The sequence below is a fragment of the Neopelma chrysocephalum genome, unplaced genomic scaffold (genome assembly GCF_003984885.1).
Source record: "Neopelma chrysocephalum unplaced genomic scaffold, ASM398488v2 Primary Assembly neopelma1_243, whole genome shotgun sequence".
NCBI lineage: Eukaryota > Metazoa > Chordata > Aves > Passeriformes > Pipridae > Neopelma > Neopelma chrysocephalum.
In genome coordinates, this window is record NW_020897905.1 from 569,806 (window position 1) to 579,706 (window position 9,901).

Consider the following 9,901-nt stretch of genomic DNA (forward strand, 5'->3'; position numbering starts at 1 on the left):
ATATTTTCAGGTTCATCCTCTGTGCTTTAGAGGGCAGAGCACAGTTCTGTGTGGTTTGGTTTCCTTTTTAGTATAGTTTACAACGTGTAAGATTGTTCTTGTGCATTTAGAGCATCATTTTTAATTCAACATCCCATTGAGATGATGTTTTTGTTAATTCCTTTTAGGGACAGAAAGTTTTGATTCCCACTCTTCTTTGTGATGCTCCATTTCTGTTTATAAAAAGTAGCTTAAGTATACTTAGAAGTACACATTTTTTATTTATGACCAGCCTGTCACACATGAATTTTATAAAATTAAATTATAGTTTTATGCCTTGTTTGTGTCATAAACAAGATGCAAGCACAGGTTGTGTTAAAATAAACTTGGTTTTCCCTTTTTTTTTTCCAGTGGATAAATTGCTCTTGTCACATTCTGTTAACAATGATTGATTAGCATAGATAACAGAAAGTGAGGTAAAATAAAAAGTACTTAGGAGAATATAAGTATTTTCTTTTTTAAAAAAAAATAGTTATAGGTTTTTTGTATTTTATTTGCAGGTCATATTTGCATTCATAGTTGTCTTTCCTTTTGGTTAAGGAAGGAAGATAAAAAACTAGTTACCTGAGGAAGAACTGGAAAGGTTAATACATATTTACATAATTTCATATATGCGTAAATCTTGGTTATATTTGGTTGAATTTTTAGATTTTTAATTGATTGAAATAAAGTTATATATATTGATAAGGTAAAAGGTTTTTCCACACTATTATTTTATTTAATAAAGACAAAAGACAAAGTGAACTTATTAAAATTTTAACTATTAATACATAAAATGGTTTGTTTTATAGAACTTGGTTAACAGTTGGTCTTCCAACAAGTGGCTCTCGATGAAAACACAAACACATTACGAGAATTAATAAATCGATAATCTGAGTAATTATTAAATGTTTCCTTGGTCTCAGGTAGTTCTGATTCACTCGTAGCTTGTGCCTATGAAAAGATGAGGTGAAAATTTGACCTACTACAAATTAACCATTAAAAAAACCCGAAAAAATAATTTATTGAGTGTTGACTTGGTTTCTGTGCATATCCCAAAAGTTAAAAGAATTCCAGAGAAATTTGCTGGCAGTGTCTTCACTCCAGTCAGTGGGGGGTGGGGGGTTTGCATTCCTGGAGAAAGAGGAAAAGGAAAAGAACATATTCAACATCCCCAATCAGTTCAGAAGCAGGTAAATCTTTAGATTTTTGTTGTGCACAAAACACACCTTGTTGTTGGAATTGTAATTCCAGTTTCTCTGTATTTCCTTGCATTTTTTGCCACCTCTGTTGCAGAGCAGGAATCATTGTGCAAAACAGCAATTCTAACTTTCATTAGAGTTTTCTGTGGTTTTGTCATAGCAAATATGCCCTGGGATAAACAAACTCTCGAGTTTCTGTAAGTTTTTGGAGAGGAGTTTATTCTGTGGTAAAAGCAAGCAGCCAGCTGGGTGACAGAAATGGGGACCAGTTTCCCAAATCTGCACCCCTACTACAGGGTACATTTAGTATTTATCTTACTATAAATTAATTATTTATAGTAAGATATTAATGCATATTAATTATATGACATTAATTATATCAAATTAATTATATTTCTATAATATCATATATTATATAAATATAATATGATATATTATATATATCATATATAATTATATATATATAATTATAGGTTTTTGTTAAGTATTTAATATATGGGTTTTCCTACAGCTAAAGCTAAAGGATTATCTCTACAACCAGTCATAATTCATGCATTCTTGGACAAACAGGTGCCTAAAAGACCATATTTTATTCTTAGGATAGTAGGGAGGTTTAGTGCCCCATGACCTTGTAAGGGTGTGTTTTATTTCTTTCTGGGGGTGTAATTAAGTTTTACAATCCGTTTGTTTTATTTTGGTGTAATCACCCATTTGTTTCACGGATCACAATTATTTATTTATCACGTGCCCTTTCCAGATCCCCATATCTGGGTGAGTTATTGACTTTTGGGGCTCTTTGACTCCAGCAGGAGTTTGTTTTTCTGGCAGTAGTTTCTCTTTGTGGTTTGCAGGTGGAGTTTTGAGGTGGTTCAAGCATTTCAGAACCTTAACTTTAGCTTTTTTAAGCATTTCAGTGCACTCTTGCTCCACTTGGGAAGAGGTAAATTTGCATTTTTGCCAAAGAATATTCTTGACGCCCCACTTCCCTGGTACCATTTTCTGTCACCTTAAAAGGGGCAGCAAAGAAGAATTTTCTGCCCAACCTGTATTAATTTATCAGTGCCTGTCAGTGTCCCCCGGGAGATCAAAGCCTTTTAATGTCCAGAACATTCTGCTGTCGTCTCACCTTGGCTTAACAGATTCCCCAAGAGGACAGGAATTATTTGATACCTTTTATGTGAGGACTGCACCCAAGAGTGGTTGGAAAAACCCTCAGCAGGTTCCTCCTGTGAGTTATTTCAGCACTTAAAAACGGACTCACTCGAACAGTTAATGAAGTAACACCTTTATTAATACAAATTTGTGACAGATTGTGGGGTTTGCTGTGTCTGGAATAGGGTCTAACTGCAAAAAACCCACACTTAAACTCTGGAGTGATAATAATAGTAATGCAAAGCGTGGGCACACAGGCTAAAGCAAAAGCAACTTACAGAGAAGTGAAACAACTGACACAGAATAAGCAAAGCAAAAACCTGAAGCACACACCATAAAGCAGAAGGAACTTACAGAGAAGTAATAAGGAAAAATTTTGGAGTGCTGTGGAGCAAAAGTAAAATGAGTGTCTGTGTATAAGGAATCACTTTTGCTTGGGTCCAGTCTCTTTTTATACCTTTTTCTTTAGGCAGATGGAGTGGCTATAGTCAATAAACTCATTTTGGGGTGATAGACAGATGAAATAGGCCCAAGGGTCCAGTTCCTGGGATTATCTCCATTTCTTCCTTTTAATCCTTTTATCAGTGTCTGGGAATGTCTCCCCGGATTTTGGGGTTTTGCAGGAAACCATCAGGAGGGTTTTCTTTCTTCTTTTGTGTGGCCTTATCTGTCATTTTACACATGGTCAGCTGGCTCTTCCCAGAGCACTACCAGAGGCATCACTGCATCAATCCCTTTAAATTGTTCTTCCCAAAGCTTTTGTCCCTACAAACACCTTCTTTTCGGGTGTATTTTCCAGTCTTGTCTTTTGGTAGCCGTGACTTCTCCAGGTGTCCTGCCATACAGCCACTGGATACAGGTTCTGGAGGGGGTCCTCACAAAGACACATCATCATGGATTAATTTCTGTGTTTGCTCTTTGTAGTTATTATAGAAAAAAATCTTCTCTGGAACCACCTTCCTGTGACCAGCGAGGCCGGAGCCAGCAAGGACTGGTCTCTGTTCTTCACTTGGCCTCTGCTCAATACACCTTTCCTGGGCAGATCCCACCAGTTTCTGTATCCCAAGGAGGGAATTTTCTCTTCTGGACCAGCAGCTCCTCTTTGTCTGTCCAACAGCTGGTTCTGTCACTGACCCTTCACACCAGGCCCTTGTGTAATGCCAGGTTGAGTTTGGCTTGGATCAGTGGTTGATGAGGATTCTGTCACTGTGGTAAAGGAAGTCTGGGAGCAAAGGCAGGTTCCAGTTCATACCAGTTACAGCTCTGTGGGTTTCTGAAGCTCTGAGGTTCAGAAGTTCCCCTTTCCACCCAAAGCAGGGGAATTGGGAGGACACCACAGGTGAGACACGGAATCCTTGGCAGGTTTTAGAGTACTCTGGGCACCTCACAGGATCCACTGCAGGAGGGCTGGCCAGGATTCCTGTAACACATCCCGTTCTATGTGTGTGGAGAGAGGTGTGCAGAGGGGTTTGGGGACGTGGAAGAAGAATTCCAGGGAGACAATCTCTGTTGAATGGAGAATGTGCAAGTGGGAATTGCGTCACTGAGGATGGGTGAGGAGCGAGAGCTGCGTGGGCAGGCAGCACCCAGAGGAGTGAGGATGGAATTCTGGAGCCTGTGCACAGTTCCAGGGAGAAGCAGGCTCCTGGTCCTCAGCTGTGAGGAAGAAGAGCAGCGACACAGTGAGGAAGGTGCCTGGAATGTCCATCTTTGCCTTTCCTGAGGGAGAGTTAAACACACACACAAAGGGCAGTTTGGGTCCCACTCCCCCGTGTTTGCCTTTCAGTTCTGGAGTCAGGAGCTTGGAGGAGCTTTGCCTGCAGGTCACAGATCTCCTGCCTGGCCTGAGGAAGCTGCGGAACCTGCTCCCGGAGCACGGCTGCCTGCTGCTGTCCCCGGGCAACTTCTGGCAGAACGACCGCGAGCGCTTCAACGCCGACCCAGACATCTTCAAAACCATCCACCAGCATGAGCCAAAGACCCTGCAGACGTCAGCCACTCTCAAAGGTGAGGTGCTGCAGTGCCAGAGGAGCTGGGAGAGTCGCCCACAGATTCCATTGTTATTCCATCCTCACTAATTCCAACATCTGGGTTGCTCCAAGTGCCGATTTGGGCGGCGTTTTGTCACTCACAGCAGCTGGAATGGAGGTGCCCAATCTGTGACAGCTCTTATTTTATATCTATGTTTGAGCTCAGATTGTGGAAGATGAATAATTCACTCAGTCAGGCTCCTTTCTGCAGGTAAAAATAGCAGCTGTTTTGTTCCTCTCACTCCACCCAAGCTCCAGCCTGGCTTTTCCCTCTGTCACAGTCCCCGTTGTCAGGGATAAATGAACATTCATCCTGCTCCCCTGGGCCTTCACTGATGGTTCCCTGCACACAGCCAGAGCTGACAATGGAGATCAGAAACGTATTTTTCCTCTCTTAATTAAAAAAAACCCTTCTGACTGTGTGTGGGATCACTAGTGGCTCCATAATGCCAGAGGAAATGGTGTGTTAAATGCTGTTTCAATCCTTTGGTTTTAAAGGAACTTTGTACCTGTCAGGAAGTGTGAAATGTATAATGGGACATGTCTGAAAAGGGAGTTGTAACCTGAAGTAAGTTTGCTTTAAAGGTTATTTTTGAGCACACTGAGGATGGAGCACGTGGAGCCTGTGTGGGACCTCACTTGCAAATGAACTAGAGGGAGAATCATGGAATCAGAGAATTATTGGGGCTGGAAAAGCCCTCTGAGACCATGGAGTCCAACCATTACCCCAGCACTGCCAAGGCCACCACCGACCATGTCCCCAAGTGCCACATCCCCAGGGCTTTGAAATCCCCCCAGGGATGGGGACTCCCCCCTGTCCAGCCCCTCAAATGTCCCATACCCAGGGACCCCAAAACTGCCCTGGGACTGGAGGTGGTGCCTCAGCAGTGCTGACACAATATCTGTGATGCTCCATCTCCCCTCCCTGCCCTGGGTGTTGACCCCCATCCCTTGGTGTCACCAGAGCACCGGGAGGTGCTTCCATACAAGCAGTCAGTGATGTTCCTCACCGGGAGCACCCCTGTGCCCTCTCCTCGTGTGTCCTGCTGTCCCCTGACCTGCTGTCCCTGTGTCCTTGCAGACCTGCTGTTTGGGCTGCCCGGGAGGAGCAGTGGGGTGAGCCTGTCCAACAGGCAGCGCGTGGTGTCCTACACCGTCACCCTGGCGCTGCAGCGCTACGACTCCAGGTGAGGCACAGCCCAGCTCCCCCAGGTGAGGCACAGCCCAGCTCCCTGCATCCCACTCTGGGAAAATGGGCTGTTTGCTCCACTGAGCACTGCCCTGTTTGCCTTTAGTCTCCATTTTCCTCCTTTGGATCCTCCGAAGGAGCTGTTTTGGAAAGAAAACTCGCCGTGTTTTAAGGAGATAAAATACAATCAGTTCTCAGCTCCTCATTAAAAAATATTATCTATAATATCCAGAGATGCCACTGGGAATTCCTGTGGCATCCAGGGTCCAGTGGGGCCGGTTTGACCCAGTTCCCTGTTCACAGGCTGGTTTGCTCCCCAGTAAGCACTGGTTCCACTGGTGAAAGGGCTTTGGCAAAGCCAGCATGGATGGAGTGGATCCGAGGACTCAGTGCTGCACAGAATTCCCCAGGGGATGCCTGGGATGGAATTGGCAGCACAGGAGTCCAGAGCTGCTCTGCAGGACCCCACAGCCCCCAGGGCTGTCGTGTGGCACCTCTCCCAGCCATTTTTACACAAAATTCTGGGATTCTCTGGAAATTCTGGGAGCGTTTGAGACCATGGCGTGTCCTGTTCCCCAGGGCCCAGATTTTGGTTGATGAGCCTTTGCTTTAAGTAGATTTGGAGAGTCTGAACAGCAGATCTTGGCAGGAATCAAGGTCTGTGAGTTTGGGCCACCCAGGAACAGCCTTGGGAGTGAGACTGGAGGGAACCACGCCCTGTTGGTCCAAGTGAATCTGTGGAGCCGCTCCCTGCCGGGCTCCAGGAACTGTGTGTGGGTTCTGGGAGCAGCGTGAGGGACCTGCTCCTGCTGCTCTCCCCCTGTGCAGGTTCCTGAGCAGCCTCCGCTCCCGCCTGAAGCTGCTGCACCCCAGCCCCAACTGCTCCCTGCGGGAGGACAGCGTGGTCCACGTGCACTTCAAGGAGGAGATCGGCATCGCCGAGCTCATCCCGCTCGTCACCACCTACATCATCCTCTTCGCCTACATCTACTTCTCCACACGTATGTTGGGGGCCTTGCAGGCTGGGGGGCCCCTGGGGCACCTCCCAGCTGCCTGCAGGGCCCCGATGAGACACTCCTGGCTGTGGCACTGCCATTCCCACCTGTCTCAGCAGCAGTGCTGCTGTTGGAACATCCCCCTGGACTGTCATGGAGACAGTTCATAGTCCTTTTTATCTGCTTTCTGCTAATTTGTCCCCTTGGCCAGTGGGGGGTTATTCCTTGTGATACACCTCCCCATCCCTGGAAGTGTCCTGGTCTGGTGGAAGGTGTCCCTGCCCGTAGCAGGGGGTTGGAACAAGATAATCCTTAAGTTCCCTTCCCACCCAAACCATTCCATGATCCTGTGATAACTTCTGAGGTGTTTTCTGTCTTAGGCAGCTTTTAAATGCCATAGGAATGACTTTTTTTTCCCAGATTATTCCATCCATTATCAGACAGGTCAGACCCCTCTGGCCACATTTCAGTTCCTTTTTTTCACCCCTCAGTGCTGGGCTGGGGTTGGTTTGAGCTGGGAACCAGCACTGTCCTGTGTCCCACCCGTGTGCTGGGAGGCTCTGGGAGGCTCTGGGAGCTGCACCTCAGGCACTGACACTGAACCCCCCTTTCCTGGGGGCTGTGGGGTCTCAGTTACCTCCTGCAGTCAGTCAGGACGAGGCTCCCTCCTCCATTTGTGTGGATGCCCTGGGCTGTTCCTGGTAACCCGTGCTGTGTTTTCCAGGGAAGATCGACATGGTGAAGTCCAAGTGGGGCCTGGCTCTGGCTGCAGTTGTGACGGTGCTCAGCTCCCTGCTCATGTCCGTGGGGCTCTGCACCCTCTTTGGCCTCACCCCCACGCTCAATGGAGGGTATGTCCAGCCCCTCTTCCCGGGGGGATGCACATGGGATCAGTGGTCGGTGGTCCTGGGGTATCAGTCACACCCTGCCGTGCACAGTCACCATCACAGCTCCCCAGGGATGGAGGGGATGTGTTTCCCTGCTGGCCAGAGCCCAGTCCTCCTGGAGGTTCCTCACTGCTGAGCTCTGTGTGCCTAAAGCAGAAGGAATTGTTGGGAGGATGTCTTGTTCATAACCTGATTTCCTGGGGCTGAGGAGGTTCTCCCACACCTCCTCCTGCCCTGGCTGCACTGTCTTTGCTTAAGGATTTCCAGCCCTTTCTCACAGCAGTCTCCTGTCCCGAGGTGCTGCCTGAGGGTGTTTTCCTGGCCCTCCCTGGCAGGGTTTAGGTTACTGTGCTGGCTGCAGGGTGTTTTCCTGGCCCTCCCTGGCAGGGTTTAGGTTACTGTGCTGCCTGCAGGGTGTTTTCCTGGCCCTCCCTGGCAGGGTTTAGGTTATTTATGCCCAAAGCACGTGCACAGCTGGGGTTGTTCCCGGAGAGCAGAGTTCCACCACCTCCCAGCTGAGAAATCCCTTCCCGTGTCTCTTCACTGCCCAGGGTGGGATCACTCAGAGCCCCCCAGGCTGGAACTTTGGCCCACGGGGTGTCCAAGCCAGGCCCTGCCCCTGCTCCTCACCTGGGAATTCCAGCTGGGAAGCTGTGTTTGCTGTGGTGCTGAGCTGGGGTTTCTCAGATGGTCCCTGTGGAGGTGGGACACGCTCCCAAACCCCTCCCTGCTGACTAATTACCCCCAAGTCCACTGCAGTGTCCCAGGTCCACCCCTCTGTTTACACCTCCTTGTACCAGGTGCTGGAGGGTGAGGGGCTCTGTCCCCACCCTGGGAAGCACCAGCACTAATGCTGTGGTGCTCCACAAGGGCCACTTCCCAGAAATTCCTGCAGCAAAAATGGGGATTAAACACAAAGCTTTTTCCCCACCCCAGCGTGACCCCGGGAGAAGGGATTGGGCTCTGGGTGGTGTCTCCTCACCTCGACTCCGGGCTGTGTTTGCTGCTTCAGCTGCCTCTTTCCTCCTTTTCCACCATGGATCTCCTCCTCAGCTCCGCTTCTGTTCCCTGCAGGGAGATCTTCCCGTACCTGGTGGTGGTGATTGGCCTGGAGAACGTGCTGGTCCTCACCAAGTCCGTGGTCTCCACGCCCGTGGACCTGGAAGTGAAGCTCCGCATCGCCCAGGGTGGGGACTCTGCTCTGGGAGACTCCAGGGAGGGAAAACCGGGGAATCCCAAGGGCTGGGAGAGGGGGAAAGGTCTAATTCTGGTCTGTGGAGGAAAACAATGTGAACTGTGCATCTTTTTGTCCCGTTTTTAATTCCGAGAAATAATATAACCCTGTCACTGTGGGCACTGCTTTTTGGGGTTGTGGACTGAAACATGGTTAAATAAGTTTAAAAAAAGATTAGTAAGGGAGAGCTGGGTCTCCTGGTGTAATATTGAGCACCTTGTCCTCGTGTCAGGGATATCCTGAGTGCAGTCCACAGGTGGTACCAAATTCTCCTGAATTGTGACAAAATTATCTTTTCCATTCTCCGAACACTCTGTGCCTGAGTGAGGATTTGAGTGTGCCCAAACCATGGATAAATGGAACTTGCAAACTTCCAAGCTCTTTCTAACCATCAGGGAGGAGAGAGCCCAGAGTGATGCCCAGAAAAATCTATCTAGTTTTAACAACAACAAAACACAAAGGTGTTTTGCATCCCAGATGGAAAACAAGCCCCAAAACCTCAGTGGGCCTTTGCACTCTGGAATTTTAGCCTGAAAGGCCCTTTGTGCCTGTTGTCTGTGGTTCTCAAGAAGGGCAATGCAGTTCCCTTTGCTGGGCTCATGTCTGGCACCAGTGAAGAGGCTCCTCTGACCTGTCCCTGCCTTTCTCCAGGGCTGAGCAACGAGAGCTGGTCCATCATGAAGAACATGGCAACGGAGCTGGGCATCATCCTCATCGGGTACTTCACCCTGGTCCCGGCCATCCAGGTGAGGTGGGGAGCAGGACAGAGGCCTGAGGCACAGAGCCATGGAACTGCTTGGCTTGGAAAAGCCTCGGAGACCACTGAGTCCAACCAATCCCTGGCAATGCCGAGGCCACCACTGACCATGTCCCCAAGTGCCACATCCTGTCCCAGTGTCCTGTTCTCCTGCCCCACTGCCCTGTTCTGCTGGCAGTGTCGTGTTCTCCTGTCCCAGCGACCTGTTCCCCTGTCCCAGTGTCCTGTTCCCCTGTCCCACTGCCCTGTTCCCACTGCCCTGTTCCCTTGTCCCAGCATCCTGTTGTCCTGTCCCAGTGTCCTGTTCTCCTGTCCCAGTGTCCTGTTCTGCTGGCAGTGTCCTGTTCTCCTGTCCCAGTGTCCTGTTCTCCTGTCCCACTGCCCTGTTCCCCTGTCCCAGTGTCCTGTTCTCCTGTCCCAGTGTCCTGTTCCCCTGT

The 9,901-nt window shown here is 48.7% G+C and overlaps 1 protein-coding gene across 1 annotated transcript in view; it reads left to right on the top strand.

Moving 5' to 3' along the window:
• SCAP (SREBF chaperone) overlaps positions 1 to 9,901 on the top strand; it is a 31,723-nt gene that overhangs the window by 9,636 nt on the left and 12,186 nt on the right. Inside the window, exons 4-9 of the mRNA XM_027703583.1 lie at positions 4,159 to 4,379; positions 5,484 to 5,589; positions 6,420 to 6,592; positions 7,311 to 7,437; positions 8,548 to 8,660; positions 9,359 to 9,453. Of these exons, the coding sequence (XP_027559384.1) occupies positions 4,159 to 4,379; positions 5,484 to 5,589; positions 6,420 to 6,592; positions 7,311 to 7,437; positions 8,548 to 8,660; positions 9,359 to 9,453 (835 nt within the window). The remainder of the gene's footprint in view (positions 1 to 4,158; positions 4,380 to 5,483; positions 5,590 to 6,419; positions 6,593 to 7,310; positions 7,438 to 8,547; positions 8,661 to 9,358; positions 9,454 to 9,901) is intronic.